This window comes from Triplophysa rosa, linkage group LG4, assembly GCF_024868665.1.
Source record: "Triplophysa rosa linkage group LG4, Trosa_1v2, whole genome shotgun sequence".
NCBI classification, from domain to species: Eukaryota; Metazoa; Chordata; class Actinopteri; order Cypriniformes; family Nemacheilidae; genus Triplophysa; species Triplophysa rosa.
Window position 1 is genome coordinate 23,461,098 of NC_079893.1, and position 23,791 is coordinate 23,484,888.

Genomic DNA, 23,791 nt, shown 5'->3' on the forward strand with positions numbered 1-23,791 from the left:
CTGTATCTCCTTGTTATCCTTGACAAAAGTACACCAACATTAGCAGAACACCAAAGGCAATGCAATTATTTATTAGTTTCCTTTCCCCTCTCTATCATTTTCCTTTCCTTTGCTTTCTGTCCATTTCCTGCCCTATCATTTCCTTAATTTCAATAAAATAAAATAATCATAGTGCAGTACAAACAATTTTAATTTATTTAAAACGCTTTGCTCAAATGGTAAATTTGGTAAGGTTTACTATGCATGAACAGCCTTTGGATGTTAAATGTGTTTGTAATATGTTTGTAGTGTAATATGAAGCATCCAACATGCAAAATTTGAACAAGCATGCACACCCCTTCTTCTCATGACAGCTTGTAGAGATGTCAAGGTAATTAAATCTGTTTGATACTGATGGTGAAACAAGTTATCAGACATTTCTTCGGGAATCACATTATCTCCTCCTCTTAGAAGTTTCAAAGCATAAAATGCTCACAGAAGATGGTGAGGGAATTTATGCGAGCATTTATGCAATTTATTCAATGCAAGCATTAAGAAATTAGATTTATTTTTCACATGGCTCTGGTTCAAGTGGGACCAATCCTCCAGCAAGATCAAAATCATTTTGTGAGGTGACTGCTTCAAATAAATTACTTATGATCTGAATGACAGTGCCTTTTTGCTCTTTCTGTATCACACAGAGATGAATATCACGGTGTTAAGTATCTTTGATTTTAGGTGAAAAGAGAAACTTTTCCTACAAGTACTTTTAATGATTTGAACAAATGTATTTTACTGTAGGTAAAATTTTACTTTTTATAAGTAAATTATAGACATAAATTGAGATTTGAATATACATAAAGATTTGTGTGTGACTAAATGTTTTTAATCTGTGACTATTACTATTATATACAAAAACATAAACATAATATTCCAAACTTTCAAAAATACAATTTTTAACTTCCGAAAATAATCAACGTTATGTTGTTTAATAGCATAAGAAAACATGTATTTTTATTTGTATGGTCTATGCAAGTAAATAGACATCTTCCCTCAGGGCTTACATAACCTAGTTTAAAAAAATACAAGCCACACCCCTCTTTCTTAAAACAAGGCAGCTGTTCCTGTCCCGACTTTATTTGAAATGTACATGGGCAGGGTCACTGAGAATTGAATGTCACGACTCTATTAAATTTATTTAACTTCTCTGACCGAATGTTAACTCCCTCTCCAAGGAATAAGAAAATTGCATCTCTTGACTTATGTACAGCATCAAGTGTTGTTTTATTGAGTTAAATATCAAATATTATAAGATTGTATGTGGGATTTAGAGACAGGGACCAATCAGACTCCTCAGCAAATCAATATGAGCAGTAAGAGTTTGCAGGGAGTCACAACTTATATGCATATTGTGTATTTAAATAATTTATAACTACATGTAAATAATACTTTTCCTTCCATTATCAATTAATCATAGGAAGTTTTGTGTAAACATTTAAACATATGCAATGATTTCAATTCCTCCTTGAAATAAGTCGATAATACCATTCGTTTAGATTTTGTCTTTATTGTGACGGCTCTGAGCTGTTGTCGCTGCAAAATGACAAAACCTCAAAGCATTGTTTATGAATAAGCTGCCATGTCTAATTATGATAAGCCCACTAGAGACACGAGGGTTAGAATAACGCTGGTTGTCTTAGAAATCTCCATTCACACTAAAAAGTGAATTACAATCCATTTATTTGTTCGGTTTTGTTTGATCATCAGCTGTGCTTATAGTGACCTGCCAGTCATTTTGGAGATATCACAAGTATATGAAAAGGAGAGAAGCCCAATGTCCATCAAGGCAGATGTTTCATAATATACAACAACAAACAAACAAAGTAAGAAAAACGTAAAGTTTCGCCCTCATAAATATACAACAGATATATATCATACTGAACTGTATAAGCTCTGATCTTTTGAACAAATGGGAGACATTGTACAGTACAAGCATAGCCACAAAGCTTATTTAGTTTAGAATCTGATGAATATTCATGTACTGTATATAAATAAATCATCATCATTGATCATCATTGAAAACAACAACAGTTTCTTTTTGACTCTTATCCAGTAAATAGCTCTTATTTGTATCTTTTTTATGGCGTTTTTAATAGGTGTGAGAGCAGCGGTGCAGTGATTAATTTCACTGAAGGACGGTTAAGAACAGTTTGTAGCACGGCTCTGCTCAGTCAGGAATCTGCACCCTCGAGAAGCACTATGCAATACCCAAGCACACCAGGGCAACACTCTTCTTTCATCTGTCATTTGCTGACAGCCTTCTGAGGGGGTCAAGCTCTACCTAACCAAGAGGGTCCGTTGTGCCCCGCTCAGCTGGAAAGAAAGAGTACATTTCCTGCTAATTCACTTTTCCTTTTTTCTCCTGTGTCACCAGAGAAAAGGAAGCGGCTTTCATGTTACATAGCTCTCCAGTCACGATGAGACAAGCCATATGTTCAAAGTCATCATAAAAATGTATCTTGATATCTTAAAGAGTGCCTGCAGCCATCATAAAGATAAGCTTGTTTCCTCTAATGCAGTGCAGTGCCACCAAGTTCAGGTGGGTCTTTTTGAAGCATGTTTAGCTTGAGGTACCACCCATGTGACCATCATCTATTGTCCTCAAAGCATTACACAACAAAACAGGAAAAATGTCATTGTCATTGTTGTGTACAGATTGTCAATGCAACGATACAAAAGCAGTGCTATTACTGAAAAATGTCTCTTGGGAATATCCAAAAGCTTTTCTGACACGTCAACCACCTGTACATGGCACTGAATGCTGAGTTTGGCACCTAGATGCCATTGTGCTCTAAAAAGACCGTTTCCAGGACTTGCAAAGGATCTTCTGAAAAGCTCGCCGGAAGTCCTGGTTGAAGATGGTGTAGATGACCGGGTTGAGGGAGCTGTTGCAGTAACCGATCCAGAAGAAAAACTTAAAAAGGGGATCGGGGATGGCGCATGCTTCCCGGCAGATCCCGTATAGACTGTAGCTGAAGAAGAATGGGAACCAGCAGACCACAAACACGCCCATCACAACAGCCAGTACAAAGGTGAATCGTTTTTCTCGGGCCTGCGAGATCTTTTTTCGGGAAATGGTGTTCCTCCGCTTTCTACGAGAGGAGAACAAGTCCAGGGACTTGTTGCTGGCACGGGACTTTCGGCTGGAATGCTTGGAACACGAGCTGTTCTTGCGGCTAGAACGCCTGTCTTTTCGGGCGGGCGCCATCTCGTTCTGCAACCGCTTCGCTTTTTCGTCAGAAGAGCTGCTGTCTTCTAGCTCGCCGTCTGGGTAGTCCTCTCCTGGTTTGCATTCGCCGGGTGGCGGCGAGGCACAGTGCCCGTTTTCCCGCCTGGAATCCTCCTGACTCAGCCCGTTCTCCAGCCGTGGCGTTCCCGACTCCCCGTCCGTATCCCTGCGCTTTTCCGACATGTTTCGGGTTCTCGTCTTAGCCACCTGGTAGATACGGATGTAAACGAGGATCATGATGACACACGGGGCAAAGAATGACCCGATGCTGGAGTAGAGAATGTACCACGTGACGTTGTTCAGTTCGCACTTCGGTTCGCTGTTGTCGCCCTCATTATTCCGGTCCATGGAGATGAGCGGCGGGAAGGAGATGACAGCTGCGATCAACCAGACCACCACGATCATGCACTTCACCCTGCGAGGTGTCCGCTTTAGGTTATACTCAACAGCCTGTGTCACAGACCAGTACCTGTCCAGACTTATGGCACACAGGTGAACAATAGACGATGTGCAAAAAAGAACATCAAGCGCTAAATAGATATCACACCAAACTTTCCCAAAAAACCAGTAGCCCATTAATTCATTGGCCAGAGAGAAGGGCATTATCAGTGTGGCCACCAGAATGTCCGCACTGGCCAGAGACACCAGAAATAGATTTTGTGGCGGCTTGAGCGCTCTGCTTGTCAAAACGGCGATCACAACCAGCACATTCCCCACTATAGTAAACAAAATGAGAAAGCTCACCAGCCCTGCGAGCCCTATAATGGTCGCCTGAGAATACGTACTTGTAGAATTCCCACTGGATATATTTCCAGTGTGATTGTAGCTGTCCACTTGGTATGAAAAGCTTAAGTTATCCATATTGATTTCAAAGGAAAATCTTCAATCGATCATCCGAGCGCGTCTTCGCGGCGATGTCATATTAATTATTTTCACGTTGTTAATAGTAGCAGCAGTTTCTTCTCCGCTCCGTCTTACCTTTTACTATCGTTTTAAACCCGTTCGCGTCTTTTTGTTTTCCGCGCAATCCCACTTACGAATCATTTGACTGTGACATGACTTTGTAAAGACGGACCCATCCCGTTATGAGTTTGTAGTAACCATCCCCTCCGATCGCTGTCTCTTACATCCGCAAGAGCTGCTCGTTCTTTACGGGCGTCTCTCTCAGCATCCTTGTGCTTTCTCCGCCCGAGCGAAACACCGCGCGCCCTGCCCGCCCGGGACTCAACTATCCACGTGCTGACAACATTACATTGATGGAGCGCCGCCCCGCCCCTGAGAATCAGACGGAGAGGAAGGACCACTACTACCCAACAACCGTCTTTTTGTATGTTTACCTTTTGCATCAGATCGCTTTGCATTAAATGCGCTTTGACATCTTGCGGTCGCTGAAAAGAGTTTTTAAACGATGCGCATAAGACTAAACATGGACAAAATTAGTTTTCTTTGCATAAGAGTGATGATCTGTAAGGAAAAGGCGCGTTTTATGTGGAAATAGGGTTGGGAAGTATGAATAAACTATCGCTCGGCATATGTGCTCGCTGGATGTCACTGTCGTAACACCCCTGGAAAATTAACCGTGGTTTTATTGTAGTGAAAGTGTAGTATTGTTTTATACAAATACAACGTTGTGGTTATTGCGGTGAGACCATAGCAAATTCGTGGCTACTATTGTTTTTCTATAAATAAAATGAAAAAACCTAACATTCACATTCATGCTTTTGGCAGACACTTTTATCCAAAGTGACTTACATTGCATGATACTATACATTTGTATTTGAGTATGTGCAATCCCTGGGAACGAACCCATGAACTTGGCATTGCTAGTGCCATGCTCTAACCACTGAGCTACACTTAAATTATGGCTAACTTCTGCTTTTGTGGGCTAAAAAGCACAATGTCAATATAAACATATACTTTCCGTGTTATCTTTCAATGTCAACTAGACAAATCCATAACCTTGCTGAAAAAATTTGATCATGACAAATGTGGGATAGAAATTATTGATGTTCTATGACCCTGACCTGTCTCAGGTCCTCTGTTAAATGCTCATCTTGACATTCAGGTTTTAAATTTGGCATTCTTCATGAGCAGATGGCACTCGGAAAGAGAAAGGGACATTTTCTTCCCAATATTAGAGTTGGGAAGCAATATGGTAAATGAGGTTTGGATTTATGTTTGTGCTCAGCTCAAAGCGAGAATAGATAGCAGACTTTCTGTTCCTCTAGCTCAATGCATTACGTGACCAACACAAAGGTCATGGGTTCAGTTTCCAACACAATTTATACCATAAATGCAATGTAAGTTGCTTCGGATAAAAGCATATGCCAAATGCACAAATGTAGAAAGAAAACAAGTTTCACTCATTCCATATACATACTAGTGATAGGTCAGAAAGCAGTCTGCGTGAGTCTATAGTCGCTGTCAGGCCTGCGATTTTAAGCTCATTCACGTGCACTAGACAGCGTCCATTAATCATAACATCTATAAACAGCACTCAGGGGCCAAATAACAAACATGTTACACAACAATAATGCTAGCACAGAAATGGGAAAGACAGATTTCAAAAGCCTAGTTCATTATTGAAGTAAACTGATGCCTTTTATATATTGTTTTAATAACCGCAGAGTTAGTGTTGTCATCTAATTACGTTTTAAGTGGCTGAGTGCTTTTTATCTTCCGTTTTAATACAGCAACTACAGAAATACAGAATAACACCTGCAGTTTCAACACAATCTCATGGCAGACACACAACTAGTTTATGATGTGGCTAATGTTTGGTGAATTCGTATGAATTCGTACAATCACATTTTAGTAAGTTTTGCTTTCGCGCCAGTGACGTTACACCGTGTCTACACCAGACGTGGCGCGATGCGACGTGACAAAGGACAATAGAACGCATTAGAACATATTATCATTTAAAATTTTGTCCACACTGGATGCGGCGTGGTGCAACGCGTCCATCCCATTGAACCGGTCACGTCCGGTGTTAGGGTCAGGGTTTCAGAATTGCTTTTTTGTACGATTTGCAATGTACAAATTCATGCGAATAAGCCACCTCGTAAAATAGTCTTGAATTCTCGTGAAGTCAGGTTGGCAGTTTTGTCTCGCAGCAGAAGACTAAAATTCATTAATGATTGTCTGGGAAATGTTGAGCTCTTATATGCATAACATATTTGAATGTTCATAAACTGGACAAAAAGTAATATCCTTTAAATCCACTGATGTCAACAGGTTACCTTGAGAGTAAAGTTTAGTAGACTACATCACCTCTTTGTTGTTGTATGTCCTCATACATTGGTGTTGCTGAATTTAATATTTACATAACATTCGTGCGCACATAATCATCTAGGTATGATTTTGTGACCTGTCTGGCTCGCGTGTGTTTTTCTCTCTTTGCTCTGTAGCCGCTGTTCGTTCATGTGTGTAGGTGGAATGGTGGGTGAGCCTACAATTCATGACAATACTGTTAAGAACAGCAGAAGTTGACCCTCAGGCTCTGCTCTTCTCAAAGCTGATTTGTATTGAGTCTTCCTCGCTTGTGATCATTAAAGGTCCCCCTTAGGTCGTACTTGTGTCTGTATAATTGAAGTGTGTATGTGAGTGATCCGCATCATTACCTTGAATCGAGCTCCGTTCTGTCCTTTCCACCCTCGTCCTGTGTTTAATTCGCACTCTCAATTCCAGCTAATTCAAATTCTCAATGATGTCAAGTAAACAAGCGCAACAAATGCTTAACATCATTACAGGTTTACAGGAAACAAGATCATATATGGGAATATAATGGAAAATATAATTCAGTATATAAATAATACATTTCCATATATTGGAACTAAGTGCTTTTATTTTTCAATTTATCTAGTCAGTCTAGAATCTGGGATTACAAAGACATACAGAAAAAAACCTAATACAGGAGAAATCTATACGAACTGTGGCAACATCTTCAAGATGCTTAGAAGAAATCTTCCTTGCCATGGTTATCTTTAGACATTTGCTGGTGGTCTAAAGCTGCATTGTCACATAATCTCATACCAATAAATAAAAACAGACAGTGTCGACAGTCACGTGTACTTCAGATTCAGTGAACAGTAATTCAAGAAGGGAATAGAAAAAGGAACAGTGAACATGGTAAATTAAAAACATATCCTGGGGAAGACTGACATGTCTGAGGATTGATTGAAGGGTTGTGGGCAATCATTCTAGCAACACTGTGATTGGCTGTCACAGTAATTGATGACAGCTACAGATGCCACGTGTGTCTGTCCACACAAGTGTACAAGGATGTGTGTGTCTATCCCAACCACAGGCTCGGACAGCCAGGTTTAATTTTAATTCCCAATAGTCATCGGCATCACAGTGTGACTTGTACAGTATTTGGCTCCAACAGCAGGATATTTTTTCAAATGACGTTCATTTTAGAACGACAATCTTAGTCATTTATTCGATTGTAATAGATGATTTTTTTGTAAAGCGGGCTGTGTGTGTAAGGGTGTTTTGTTTTATTATAGTGCTTTACGAAATGAAAAACACATAACTTAAGAAAATCCCAAAGATACACTTTTTAAATGCATAAAAACATAACTGAAGTACAGCTTTAATATAAAATCTGCCCCTCATCCGCACTTTAATAATAACAGTTATGGCTAATGCTGATTTGACCTCTGTGCATCTTTTATATACTGACCTAGAGGAACTATTACATTCACATAGAAATAATGCACATTTGAATGTACAATTGCTATAAAATCAGGACCACAAACACACTGTATGTAACCTGAAGGAGAGATAACTGTCTAAAAAGAAGTAAAATGCCTTTTTTAAGTTAGGAAGACTGGGTTATTATAACTTTTCACCAAAAACACTATGAAAATCTGTTATCCTGGTAGAGCTACTGTAGAAGTTTACATCTAAACTGGCTTTAGCGCATTTACAGAAGTCAAATTTGCGCCTGATGTCATTTGTGACTCAAGGGCAAAATGATAAAATGAACACTCATTTCAGAAAGTCTAGTTAGGATGTCATGTAACTTTGTCTGGGTGTGAAAATCTGTCTCCCGTGATAATGCTACATAGGGCAGATCTAATAACATACGTTGTCCTCTGTTGCTCTGATCCACTGTTGCACAGATTTTAATACAGGTGAGACTGGGTGGTAGTGAGGCAAGAGATCTTACCACAGATGGCTGAGGTGAGTTAGAGATGGAGAAAAAAAGAGAGAAAGAGAGAAGAGGTGGGGGGGGGGAGTGTGGTTTATGTCTTGGAAGAGGACAGGAGGTCATGATGTCCTCTTGCTGCACAGTCACTGAAATGCCTTTTTTATGCTCAAAGAGCCCTTAGAATCATAACTTAACCACAAGACTACTTATAAGATTGTCCAGATTTTGTACAGGAACACTGCAGGGCACTTTAAGTTTTTAATCTCCATTTTCATCTGCAAAATAACGGACATCATGTGTAGGGGTAGGGCTAGAATTCATTCTTCTTGCTTGTCGAGTTTGCATGTAGGTGTTTGGCACATATGCAAGGTTGAATTTTTAGTATGTGCATTCCTTCTGTAAAAAAAATCTGTAAAAAACCTGACATTTTTTGGCAGCTGGGACGCCATAGACTTGCATTGGTTTTATGTTCATATAAAAGAGACGTGAATGGGTGCCGCTGTTGCTTGGTTAGCAACATTCTTCAAAATATCTTCTTTTGTGTTCTGCAGAAAGAAAGTAACACGGGTTTGAAATGACAAGAAATCTAGTAAATGATGACAGAATTTTCATTTTTGGGTGAACTATCACTTTAAGGGGTACAGAGTTAAAAATGAAACACAACTCAATGAAACACAGCCAATTATTACAAAGGGATTGTCAATGTCATCTGGCAATTTGAAGGGTCTTTAAAACAGTTTCCAGCCCTAGGAGAGTCATAAAAATTAATATAATTTTCGTCATGGATTAGATGTGAAAAAATCGGGGAAAATGTTTCATGTCATGAAAAACAAACTTGTCATGCTTAGCTGTAGAATATTTTGAATATTGTGTAAAGATCACGAATAACCTATGATCTTTCATTGTATGAATATTGTATAGTTAGGTGAATAAAGCATACTGACTTGGACCTTTGGGAAATAAAAACTGCATTTGCCTGTTTTTCCCCACAAACAACAGGACATATTTGAGTTTTCAAATGCCTAAATTATGGATGTTTACGCTCTCTTCAGGTCCTGGCTCCCATCACTTCTAGAGCTTTTTATATGGCCACTCACAGATGAAACTCAAGAGGATACACAACTTGAAGTTAATGAACATTTCCCCACTGAGCCTTCTTCCTACTTTATTATGTACTGCACACACAGAAACTCCAACCTGGACACTCACTAAAAATGTTTTGCTGTTTTTCAATGTTATACGTACTGACTTTTCACTGCGTCAACAGGTCTAGTGCTTTATAAAATACAGTATATACTTTGAATGCACTACATTTTGCTTTGGATTAAAGCCTCTGTCAAATGTAAATGTAATGGTTTAGTGGCATAGTTATCAGAGAGGTACAATAACAGACATATTTTAAGCTGAGGTAGAGCTGTATGAACTATGGTGCAGGAATTTCTGGAGGTGAAGCCTGCCGGGGTAGATTATCATGCTCTGGAGGACCGGTGTGGAAGGACAGTGTGTGAATAAGATATGTTTTGCTTCTTTTAATGAGGGAGAGTGCAAGTATAGAGAATAAGACTCATATGCGACTTTGCCATATCTTCTCTGTCTTACACGTTAATGGTCGATGACAGTATTGAGGATAAAAGAAAAGAAGGGAGAGATGGGAATAGAAAAGGAATGTGAGTGTGCAAGGCTGGGTAAAAATACTAAATAGTGAATGAGATCAGGTGTATCATTTAAAATGCATTGTGACGGTATGTAGTACATCTAATTTTACTAAAAGTTGCAGACAGTGGAAACTGTGATAACATTTGGCTCAAGACATTTCCTAAAATGTTCAAGTGAATCTTTGTTTTTATTGGACCGTTGCGCCACATTTAAAGGCTAAGGCAATATTATGTCGATATTTTACATTTATGAGACACAAAATTTGCCAATTGCTGTTTGACTTTTAAGCCAGTCTGTTTAATCCGTTTAATTGCTTATGACCGTAGTAAGTCACAGAGAGTAAGAGAGGCTTTTACTGGTTATTAAATCTTCACCAGAGTCATTGTTTGCTGCCTGCTAAAACGGCATGTTTCTGATTGTTGACTTTATTGCAGCAACACTATTTAGTGGCATATTCATGATGCTGGTGGGCAGAATTATTCTGCCATGCTATACGTGGACAGTAAAGATTCAAATTCTATTTATCTAGACAGTTGTTTAGGTTTATGTGCGCACCCTGAAATGTTGATGGCATTGCATTGACAGTTGCCAAGGCACATTTTGTACAGGCCAGATCACAATAAAATGAGATCTGACATGCAGTCCAATGTAATGTTATATGGTTATGTAATGTGGTTGCATTTTTAAATGGATAGTTCACCCATTAATTCTGAATGAAAATGAGTTACTTCAAAAATTCTGTCACCATTTACTCACCCTTGTGTCATTTCAAACCTGTATGACATTACTCATTGACTTGCATTGGTTTTGTGTCCATACAATAGAAGTCAATGGGGACCAATATCTTCTTGTGTGTTCTGCAGAAGAAAGAAAGTCATACAGGTTTGAAATGGCACAAGGGTGAGTAAATGATGAAAGAATTTTCATTTTTGGGTGAACTATTCCTTTAAGAAATTTGTAAATAAACATGTCATTTGCATGAGCTGTTCTGTGGAGAAGTTCATCACAGTTCTTCTCTACATTTTCCAAATCAATATTCATCATTCTCCATCACATTCAGCTAATCTTAACTCGTATCAAACTTCCAATCCCGCTTCTTTAATCACAGATGGAGCTGATGCTTGTATCACGTGTGCTTGTCTCTGAAATTGCAGAGCTTTTCCTGCAGGGCACAAGCACCTACTTGAATCCGCTTGATCTGAGATGAGTGTTTGTTACTGTTGCGCGACAAACCTCTTATGCAGGCCTGTTATTTTTTCTCTGAAAGGTTAGAGCACATCATTGAAGTTTGTGTGTGTCGATGCAGGTCACTTGTGGCATTTGTTTCTCCAAGAACGGCCCCATTATGCTTATGGGATACTTACAAAGCTGTCCAGCTGAATTTGTTGTGTTGCTAGCCTAAACAAGATCACAAATATGGTTTTTTTTTCAGAAAAACCTGCCACAACATACTGGTACCACACACCCGCTCACATTTCTTCAGACACACACCCCAGGTGGTATGAGTGGAGAATGTAAAATATAGAAAATAGGGTCAAGGATATGTCATGTTACTCCTCCCCTAGCTGTCATTTTTGACAGAACTAGCCAACCAATCTGAACATATGCTGTCCTCTGTGTGTGTGTGTGTGTGTGTGTGCGTGTGTGTGTGTGTGTGTGTGTGTGTGTGTGTGTGTGTGTGTGTGCATGTGTGTGTGTAAACCGTACGGTATGGGGACAAAATGTCCCCACAATGATGGCAATATCCAAAACCCTTGTCCTTGAGGGGACATTTTTTTGTCCCCATGAGGAAACAAGCATATAAATCATACAGAATTAACTTTTTTGAAAATCTAAAAGAGCAGGAAGTTTTTTGTGATTGTTAGGTTTAGGGGGTGGGTTAGGGGTAGGGAATATGATATACAGTTTGTACAGTATAAAAACCATTGCGTCTATGAAATGTCCCCATAAAACATGGAAACCCAACATGTGTGTGTGTGTGTGTTCATGTTTGTATATCCCGGTGGGGACCTAAACCTGAATACACACCAACACATGGGGACTCGTGTCACCGTGGTGACCAAAATTGAGGTCCCCAGGGGCAAAAAAGCTAATAAATTGTACAGAACAATATTTTTTACAAATCTAAAAATGCAAAAAGTGTTCTATGATCTTTAGGTTTAGGGTTAGGGATAGGGGATAGAATATACAGTTTGTACAGTGTAAAAACATTACGCCTATGGACTGTCCCCACGGGGATAGTCAACCAAAGCCTGTGTGTGTGTGCGTGTGTGCGTGCGTGTGTGCGTGCGTGAGATGTAGATCTTCCAACTTGAAGGTTTTTATTTGTTATGATTACCTGAAATTGAGATGAAAACATTAGCATCACGTTTCCAGTTTGTATGAATGCCGAACATTGCGCTTAGGCATCATTAGGTCTATTTTGATCTTACAATCTCTCATATGCTCTTATATGCTTGGCTTCGTAGCTCTTGTCTTGAATGGGGGTAAACAGCACAATGGCGCTGTCCTTGGTACTGACATTCATTTCACTTGGTACTTTCAGCTCAGTGTGAGAAAGTCTTTCCATCTGCAGAATTTCATCAGCAGGGATCTGCTTTCCTTATTTAAAGTGATGTGAGGATCAGCATGCATTTTGGGAATAAAAGTGTTGATTCTGAGATAAAGTTTTGAGATATGATTTAAAGGATGACTCGGTAAGAAATATATACTTTTTAAAAATGCCCCATGCAGTGAGTTTCTGGCGAGCGTTTGGATGGCCTACTCTCCTGTTAAGGAGTTTTCATATATAGGCCGTATTACTCTATAATGAATACATTTCCCTGCCTGTGTATGGGTTACATTATTGAATCATTATTCAAAGTACACTGAAGAGAGGAATATAAATATCATACTGGAAAAGCCGATCACTGATAAAACAGTAAATGGTAAACTATAGTATATTAGATGGCAATGTGACGTGTAATTCTGCTATAAACATTATTAATGTTAAAAGAGAATAGACAAATGCATTTTCATTGAATTGCATTAAATCTTCATCTATCCACTACTGAAGAAATCTGTAGTATTTCAAATACTGGTTCTTTATTCCATGTGTGAATTCACAATCGTCTGGTTTCAGGTCTCAACTGGAGATTTTTTTTCAGATTGCATGACTTATCCGGCCTATACGGGGTTAAATGTCTTGTTTACACAGAATTATTGGATTCAGCTGCTCTCTAGATCTCAGTGAGAATTTGTTCAAATTCCATTTAAGACTTGATCCAACAAACCTCTGGTGTCCAAGGAAAATGGACTCAGGACTGCATACATGAATGGACCAAAAAAGGACATTTTTTTTCTGCTTTTTCTTGCAAATTGTTTCACAGAATCAGTTTGTCTAATAAACAAGCTGTCTTTCATTATTTTGCTCTGCTTTCACAAAGACAAATAAGTCTCTTAGGCTTTTAACTTAATGTACAGCAGATTGTTTGACTTAATAACATATTACTAATGATTGATTGATTATTTCTTCATTCTTCATATAAAGGATAGTATTGAAAATGTAAAGCAGTACAGATATGATATGTGTTTAAAATATTTTAATACCACGATACAGAACACATCAAGGCAATGATATTTACCTTAAGCTATTTCAAATAATACCATAGTACTACCCTATACAATAATATTATTGCTATAGGAATAAAACCACATAGCTACCTCAAACCCTTATAAACAAATGTTTATTTATTCCAATGGCTAAAATTGAGTTATTAATTTTCATGACCTTTTGTACAGATGTTTCTGCCTGTTTCTTTCTTTTTTGAAAACATATATTGTTGTACCTCAGCATGATATTGTGCTGCTATTGAACACTTGTCCCTCTATGCCGTTATTATTAGTCTGAATATATTTTGTGGTGTTTTATGTTCACCCATTTTGTTTTAAATATAGCTTATGTGGTTGATGTTTGGTTTTACTGTGGGTTGAAACATGTTAGAGAGCAGACTTTGAAATCAGACAGCATCTTTTTTTAGAAAGAATCAATATCTTACTTTAGCATATATTTCAGTTTTGCAAGGTAAAATTGATCTAAATCACATAGACATTGTGAATATACATTTTAATGTTAGCCAAACATAATTTAGTTTTCTTAAAATAAATATGTTGGTTCAAATGATGAGATGTTTTGGTTGTGTTGGTTGTGTCTATGCACTCATTTGCTCTTGTTGGGTGTTTACAGCACACATTTACAATGGTTGGCAACAACTGTCTGTCTGAAAAAGATGTGACAGAGCCAAGTTTGAGTAATTAGGGAGGCTTTTATCTTTCAGTTTCAGCAAACTTTGTTTTTTGCAAATGCAAATCTCTGCATTTTTGTCTGGTTGGATTGAATGAATTAATGTTTTGGCAGCCAGAATCAAATGATGAATAGATTAATTGACAGACAGGGGAACATTTTCATAAGCTTATCATGTTCTTCGCTAATTAGACATTTTTTATCAAACTTTTGCACTCTTTATAAAATTTCTGTGTTATGATTATGTTGTATAACCCCAGGGTGTCTGTTTTTGCATTGTTGTTTGTATTCCAGCAGATCTTTGGTTTAAAATTTTTTTTAAAGGTGAGACGACAATGTTTAATAATTAAAAAGCACTTAAGTTAAGATGCTTGGCATTATTTCATTTCAATTAGCCGTGCACAAGGATTCCAAATGGCTAATCATTAACCATCTATCTGAGAAGTAAACCCTTTCAACAGTTGTAACATAATCCCCCAAATGACCATCAAAATGGTTAAAAAATAAAATGCAACCTCTACAGATCAGAAAGATCTATATTGATTTTGTGCCAGAGAATATGAGTTCATTGAATGGTGCATTATCATTTTAAGAGTTCCGGAGAGTTCTGTCTGTTCAGTTGAGCAGGAAGCTGCATATCTCACTATATTCGACATTAAGTAACTGTCTCTCCAAAAGGATTCACAGATCAGATAGTGATGGAAGTGAAAGTTCATACTGGCACTTCACATATATTGATCCTGCAGAGGCCTGCGGATCTCCAGCTATCTAATCAATAATTATTAACACGCTTTTTGCATTGGCAATGTGAAACTCTGTGGTGTGTTTATCCAGTTCCATCATTTATAGTTTGTAAGAATTCCCTCTGAATTCCTGCATAGTTTTTAATAATGTTAGTAGCATTATACAGCAGTTAGGTCTGATACTCAAATGTGATTGGATGAAAGAGGTTCAAGAAAGATAATATTGAACCATACCAGCATTGGAATGTTTTACTGGTTGTTTTACTCCACCGCAGTAACCGCTGAAATGATTCTATGACAAAATTATAGATTTCTCAGCAGAAACACACACACATGTTGGGTTTCCATGTTTTACAGGCACTTTCTATACACTCTAAAAATGTTGGGTTAAATTAACCCCCCAACAATTTTTGGCAATGGGTTAAAGCCACAATATGGAATATTTTGACCGCTAGATGGCGCACTTTCGAAACAACAACAAAAGGCGAAGCTAAATGATGTTATGTAGGAGAGTGGAATCATGGGACATGTCGTTTTCACCATCCAGAGGTGTATGGAGATCGCCCATCATGTTCACGGACGAGGTAATGAATGAATTTTATTTTATGTCATCGTAATGAATTAGCTTGCAAGAAACGTGGAATGTAATGCTACGTTAGCCCGCGACTGATATTGGACTTTGTCCATTGATTTGGTAGTGTAATGCTACACAGTTCTACCTGTTTAAAACAGTCATACAGTCGTCGTTTAAAAAGTACATTTGAACGAACCCACAGTATTTACAAGTAACGTTACTGGCTACATATTTTTGTGCGACATATACTGTATTTCATAGGGTAACTGCATTCATAACTATTCAAATAATCTGTGCATGAGTATTTCGTGTACAATAAAAAAATGTGCTTACCTGTCTATTAAAACACATGCGAGAGCGGAGACTCTGTCGAGTCCAAGTTGGTCGCGAAGCTCTCTCCATTTAGAAAACGCCACGCCGATATTAATCCTTGTTTTATTTTTTTGTTTGTCCATAAACCTGCTTGCCTCATTTGGCCTACGTTTATGCTTTTTGGGGTTTCCTTTACTCGCCAAAGAGTACTCGTGATCCATAATAACAGAACAACAGATGCTGCGTCCTAGATGCTGCATAACCACTTCCGCATTTGCGTGTTGCCGTAGTTTCTACAACCGGAAACTGAGGGTACTGCGGAGCACCGGATATTAAGTCACTGATATGCGACAAATACAAGGGAGACAAAGGAATTTCTCTGGATTTGCACATTCTTGGGAACATTTGGGATAATGTAAGTACACAACTGTATGAAATATATCACACGGTGCGAGTGATTTTTGGATATTTCATAACAAAATTATTCCATATTGTGGCTTTAAAACAACCAAACATTTTGGTTTGAAACAACCCAGCATAGGTTAATTTGTAACCCCAAAATTCATTTTTGACCCAACACTGGGTTGAAATAACCCAACAAGTGATTTTTATACTGTACAAACTGTATATTCTTTCAACCCTATCCTAACCAACAAACAAACCTTTCTGCATATTCAAATAAGCATAATTAACTTTGTTTAATAACCAATTTGAATTGCAGGGACCACTGACCTTTTACCATCATTCTGGCAATATTTGGTCCATACAATGTATAGATACCTGTACACACAGAAATAATGACACTTTGAATAGCTTATCAGTGTGCTCTTTCCTTAACAGTTTTGCTTTAGACCTACAGTATAATGACCAGGACAGGCAGATGGAAATCTGATAATAGGTATGAAATCCTGCCCAGAATTCAGGCTCAAAGTTTCAGTCTCTGTAATACATACTAAATTGGATTGTATCACTCGCTCAGTAGGTCTGAATGGCTCATAAGGACCATTCAGAACTCTGGGAAATGAAGCAGAAAATGATAGCAGTAGCTGGTGCCCAAAAAAACATATATTAAATACTGCATATCAAAATATTTTAATCCTGCTTGGTCAAGTCTAGTTAAGACTATAAGACTATTTGTGATGTCTACCAGCCATTCTCCAGCTTTCCTTTTTATTGCCTGTTGTTTTATGAAGGCACTGAACTTAATGGATTTAAAATGTGTTTTATGGTACTTGAATTTACAATAAGATACTTCTACTAGATATGTGTAAAGAATAATACCATCTCAGACATGAAAAACATAGTAGACTTTTACTTCAGGACGTTCAAAACACATGAATAACATTTTACTATGGTTTTATCGCAGGGCAGACCCATGGGAAGTCATGGCTTTTGAACAAAACATTGCAAGAACCTGATTTTAAACATTTAGATCTTACAGTAGATGTTTACGGTGTGTTATTTATATGCGTAAAAGTATCAATTTCCTTTCCTAAATATATATATTTCGCTCCCCTTCTTTAAATAAAAAATAGCGTCTCTCTCTCTCTCTCTCTCTCTCTCTCTAATAATCAGTCCTCTCATTTTCTCTCTGCAGAGATCTGGTTCCCCTGCTGGAAATGAAATAAAAGCAGACATCTGGGCCACAGTCATGATGTTTTTTCTATTTTTTCTATCTCTCGCTCACTCTGTCATTACCCATGGGTCCTCTTCCCACGTCCCCATCTCTTTACTCTTACACAATCAGCAGCACTCTCAGCATTTCTCAATTTACCCATACTTCTCTTTTACTTACCTTTCTCTGTGTGGCCCTCTCTACTTCTCCCCTTACGTTCTATGGTCTTTATCAAACTGATTGTGTGGAGAGGGATGGGGAAATGGAGAGTGGCAGCATTTGGTGCAGCAGTGACCCTGTGGTTTGTCCACTTATCACTTCTGTCTGGCAAAGGTTTTTGATAATAGCCTTACCAGAACCTGAACTTGCTTGTAAAGTGGACATGTGAACTGCAACACAAACAGAACAGGAACACATAAGACCAATGTACATCCAGCTGGGTTCTGCAAATGTTGCTGTCCCCATTCGTCTGTACTGAAGTCAAATAATAGCTTTGGTAGCACTTTACAATAAGGTTGTATTTGTTACCAATTAGTTAATCCATTAGCTAAAATGAACTAACAATGAACAATACAACATTTGTTAATCTTAGTTCATGTTAATTTCATCATTTGCTAATACATTTTTAAAATCAAATGTTAGCTGTTAACATTACTAAATGCACCATGAACTAACATGAATAATTGTATTGAAATTAACTAACATTAACAAGGATTAACACATGCTGAAAAATGATATTGCTCATTAGTTCATGTTAGTTACTAATGTTAACAAATGCAACCTTATTGTAAAGTGTTACCGCTTTCTCTATTGCTGAAAGAGACAGAAAGTGATGTTATTTCAGGCAATAATGCTCTCTTTCCAATACTTTTCTATTTATTTTGCCTTTCGGCTGACATATGGATCGTCAATCCATGCTAATTCATTTACAGCATGCTGGCCTTGCACATCTGTGTAAACTTGCGCTATATTTGTAGGCTTCTATGCCGTGTAAAAAAGGCAGATTTAGCCGTAATATAATTTCCTAAAAATGCCTTGAGGTGTACTTGCAGGGGTGTTTAATACGCCAGTGTGAGCAATGCACACACAGACCTCACGAATTGCTGATCTGCTGTTACGATTGTTCAGTCTATACACCTTTAGCAGATGTAGCCTTAAAATACAGCTTTTAAACCACACAAAGACACGCACACACACTCACACACAGTCAGGCTTGTAACATTACCTGCTCCAGCGGGCCAGAGATACCTTTTGCTAAATTAAATTGGCACAGGATGACCAACAAAATATTCTACATCTTCATCCGCAGCGCCGGGAGGTCTTAGCGTACGACTGCAGATCAGGGCATGTCCTTCAAACGGTTTGATTGACGGCCTTAGCGCAGCACACCTGAATGTCTGTGAAGTGGGAATAAGCTTGCATTTCATCGGCTCCTGCTGCTTTCACGGTGATGGATGGGAGGAAAAAGAAAGATGGCAAGAGAATGGTGAAAACGAGAGGGGGAGAAATAAAATGGAGCGTGATGGGCTGAACTGAGAGAGAAGATATTGGTGAATGTGTGTTTAGAAAATGGATGGAGAGCTTTATTGGGGGAAAGGACAGGGAATGGATTAACGGGGATTGAATGAGAAGGAGAAGATAATGGAAGTAGAAGGAAAAGAGGATGGAGATAGATTTGCGTTTCTAAAGTGACTGTTGGCCGTCCTTCAAAAAATGTAGAAGCAAATTTTTATTGTCTTTGATGAGAGTAGCATACGAATATACTATAACTATTGCCTCAGTGTGCATATGTGCAGTGTATGTTCATTTTTGGTATGACCATGAAATAATGTATCCCACAATGCAATGCGCATGACTTAACTTTCTATTCCCAGCCTTTTCATTTTCTAGTATAAACATAATACCAGTCACAAATGTTCATGTCTCATTATAGTGAATTTTAAACAAGCAAAAAATTGAACTTAAAACAAGTAACCACTATTTATTTCTTTATCAGACACTCAAGTTAAGTGATGAGGTCAATAAGCTTTATGAATTAAGCTTGATGAGGTCATGTGACAAACGTAGTCATGTAACACACTGCGGTTTGAAATGTTTATTGTATAGATGTTTAAAAGCAACAACATAAACAATCGTTACTGCGCATGCACGTGTTCGTGGACTTCCCTTAACTTTCGGTACACATTCACAAATAGAGTGCCTGTAGATTATTTCTGAGAACAAGTTAAAGAAACGGAGAAGAAACATTACTTGGCTTAACTTGCCTCTCCAATATGTTGAATTTAGACTGCGATACCAAGCTCAACCGCTAGATGTCAATGTACCATACGGTTTCTTTAAATGTGACAAACTACAGTACCCATTAAACAAATAGTTTTTTAAAGAAATTAACACTCAACAAAATTCAACAAATTGTTTATTTAATACAATTATAATACAATAAAATAGTAATATAAATGAATATTAACAGTAATATAGTTATATTACACTATCCAGACCGATAAACAAACACAGACCCGAAGTTAGCTATACAGTCCAGGCGCACATGTCCGATGAAACGGTCTATACAATGTATGCTGTTTTGCATACTACTTTTTAAAAAGTAAGCAGTGCATATTATATATATTACACCAATTCTCATGGGAATTCGTAACTCGTTTACGAAGTGGCTAATTTGTATAAATTCGTACGCTTTAGTATAATTTGCCTTCGTGACAGTGACGTAAGGTTTAGTGGTGGGGGTAATGGGAGGGGCTCCAGTATTACGTTGTTTTTAGAGTAGCATGTTTTTGTACATTTCATATGGTACAAATTCATATGAATTAGCCAAAAACAGCTATGAACCCCTGTGAGATCAGGTTGACTATACAGCACAATTTTTGTAAGCCAGTGTTCCGTTGTAAGCACCCAATTTCCTGTCAAATATTATACATGCATATTGAAAGCAAGCACTTATATTTTTCTTGTGTAAAACAGCAATTCCTTATATATTATTCAATAAATAGTAATATTGTATTACTGTATATTAACAATTAAGTATTATATATATTCTCATATATATTAAATATTTGAATGTATTGACAGTTAACAACATAGGGAAAAAAATCTTTGTGTAAGGGCACACCATTCTCAGGTAATGTTGGTTCTGCACTCAGCTGAATATTACTCAGTTGAACCGCTTCAGTTATTGTGTGTGTGTTTCTTTCAGCTCTCCAAGGCTGCATTTGAATAACTGATAATACCAACACTGTTTTTGACCCTTCTTTAACAACTCTCTTTGGGACGCCCACGAGTGCGAACGCTCTTCACGATTTTCCAAATGAAGTTATTCACAGCGTTTCAGAGCAGTTTCACCACACTCACTGATGCATAGCTAATAAACACCTTTTCTCTGTTTTTTTTCTAGTGCAGCATATGTATTGTATTCTCAGTGCTACACAGTACACACTTAAGTGAAGCCACTGAAGATTGTAAAACAATAACATTGGCGGTAATGAGCTGAATAACGATGTTAGGTCCATGTCAGTCACCTCCAAAGAGACAAGTAGGTGATAATTGTGTAAATTTGGCGAAGCAGGGATTCTCATTAGAGTCGTTTCGAAACAAGTCGAAGAAATCAGACACTAGCCATGGGACACTGTAACTCTGTATGGCTCATGTGTGACTCTCTCACTTTAATGGGTGTTAATCATTTTCATAGACATATTTTCTTTTCTCCTCGGGGGTCAAGGTCTTCTATAAAAGTATTATAATAACTGTGAATGTACTGTATAGAGCATCCAACAAGGACTACTACCTGTCAAACCTTTAGATTTTTAAGACCTTAAAGATACTGTATGATGCTTTCTTCTGCTGTCAACTTGTAACATCCTGGGTTTCTTGGACCAAAATGATGTAGTTTTAAATTTAAGATTTTCCCTCCCTCGTTTGACATTGAGTATTAGTTTGTATTATTGAATGGTTTATTGATTTTTGGTACTGCACCTTTAAGGCTTCTTTGTAAACCTCTTGTGTAAAATTACAGGCTTATAGACTACAGCTTTGCTGTTGGGTCCAGTATTTGTGCCAGCGGCAATTCTTCAATAACAGCCTCTTCATGAAGCCTGTATTACAAAGTGTTGTGTTCTGAAATGTGCTGCTCAAATTGTAAGGGTCAGACTGAAACGATCATATGCGATAAAGAGAGCTACCCGACAACCAGGAACAACAACATTTTGAATTACATTAACATTCAGTGTTGGGAACACATACTATAGGTAAGTGTATGTAAAAATCTTTTTTGTTTCATTCTGTGTACAACTAACAACGATTGTATAAGCAAAGAACAGTATTATAGCCATTAAACTATTTCTTGTTATGTTATATGTAACATATTATATGTAACATCTATATATATAAAGTAAATTGAATTTCCCTACCTAAAATACATGTGAGAACTCAACCACCTACATTTATGAATTTATTTATTACTTCAGACTAATATATGAATGGCCAATAGTAACTTAGGTCAAGGGCAGCTTTGGTTAAGTGGAACTAAATTATAAATGATCATTTAAATCATAAATGAAAACGTAAATATTCAAGTAGACTAATTCACATGCATGCAACCCTCCAGGTAATAGCACCTGCTGACTGAACTTGATATCGGGTCTAAGTGAACGAGAGAGAGGAGCCAGAATGGTGAGAGGAATGAAAAAACAGAATGAGCATTGGGCTGAATGACAAAATCGCTCTGCGTATACATCCCCCACCTATATGTTTTCCCTTTCATGTCTTTCTTAAGCTGTACCTCTGTTCACGGTCGCAGCTACCTCAGAATGTGTCCTCCAGCTCCCACGCTCACTCGCCCACACACACACTCGCCCACGCACTCACACACGCCCGCCCGCCCTCACGCACACGCCTCATTCTCTGCACCTAATGCACTTTCATGAGCATGCTCTAGGTAACCTGTCATCAACACCTTGCTCGCTCGTCCATGTACTTAAACATACTTACTCCCCTACACCCACACACATAATGCCATTTCTGTGTTCATCTGTTTACCAATATAGTTTGAGAAACATCAATAAGGGCACCGTTTAAAATGTATTAACATATCAACTGATGGCTGTAATGGATTTTGAGTAATACAATTAGCTATAGCTAAAACACTTCATCTGATTCATGTGCAGCCTCATGGCTTAAGTGATTTTTTAAATATTTTAAACATCCGTAATTGTGTCCAAAATGTCATAATAAACCACAATGTATCGTTAATATTTCGGCACGATTTACCAACACCGTGATGCTTTCTTTTCAGGTTGAACTACAGTATGCGTTAGTGAATATATAAACAGACATATAGGCGTTTGGGGCATATATGCGTTTGGGGCAGTTAGTCCTGTAAATACAATAACACAGGATTATAATTAAAGATTTATTTTATATTTCATTCAATTTATATTAGGAACTAAAAGACCCCAAAGATCATTTATGCAATCTATGATTGGCATGTTTGTGTGTTTGTGGTCCTGCATAGTAAACCCTACAGCCCTGGTTCCCAAACTTATTTTGCCGAGCCCCCCTTTCATGTTTTCAAGCCCCACCGGATCCCCACCTACATACACCCACATAAAGACACTCTCATGAAACTCATAGAATTTTATTGAATTATAATAGTTTGATTTCAATATAATATGATTACATTTTTTTTGGTCCCCATGAGGAAAGCTATTAAATCGAACTAAAATGTAAATGAAATGAAAATGTAAAAATGCAGAAAGGTTTGTGTGAGGGTCAGGTTTAGGGTTAAGGTGAGGGTCAGGGGTTAGAACATACAGTTTGTATGTATAAAAATCATTATGTCCGTGGAAAGTCCCCATAAAACATGGAAACTCAGCATGTCTGTGTGAGAATGTGTAAAAGAAAGAAAGAGAGAGAGTCTAGAATCTAAAATGGTGTCCGAGTTTGGTAGTAATTGGTCCCAGGGGAGACAGACACCTTTTCTCTTTGTGTCTGTCCTCCACATTTTTTTTGGTCCTCTGACTGCAGTGATTTAATTCAAACTGGTGCACATCCTAGTCTGTGATGTCTGCATTTGTACGTAAACTTATTTATGTATCTGTGATCTTGAGTTTTATAAGACTCATAAGACTCTGACTGTTCTTTTATCTATCAGCATTCATACCTTGAAATAAATGAATG

General features: G+C 37.9%; 1 protein-coding gene across 1 annotated transcript; it reads right to left on the reverse strand.

Annotated features, from left to right (window-relative positions):
- Positions 1 to 892: 892 nt before the first annotated feature.
- Positions 893 to 4,510, reverse strand: adra2c (adrenoceptor alpha 2C). Its single transcript, XM_057331747.1, has one exon. The coding sequence runs from the start codon at positions 4,127 to 4,129 to the stop codon at positions 2,831 to 2,833; it is 1,299 nt and encodes a 432-aa protein (XP_057187730.1). The 5' UTR covers positions 4,130 to 4,510; the 3' UTR covers positions 893 to 2,830.
- Positions 4,511 to 23,791: the final 19,281 nt, after the last annotated feature.

Excerpts from the sequence above, each read along its gene's own strand:
- adra2c (XM_057331747.1), bottom strand. The coding sequence starts at position 4,129 with ATGGATAACTTAAGCTTTTCATACCAAGTGGACAGCTACAATCACACT.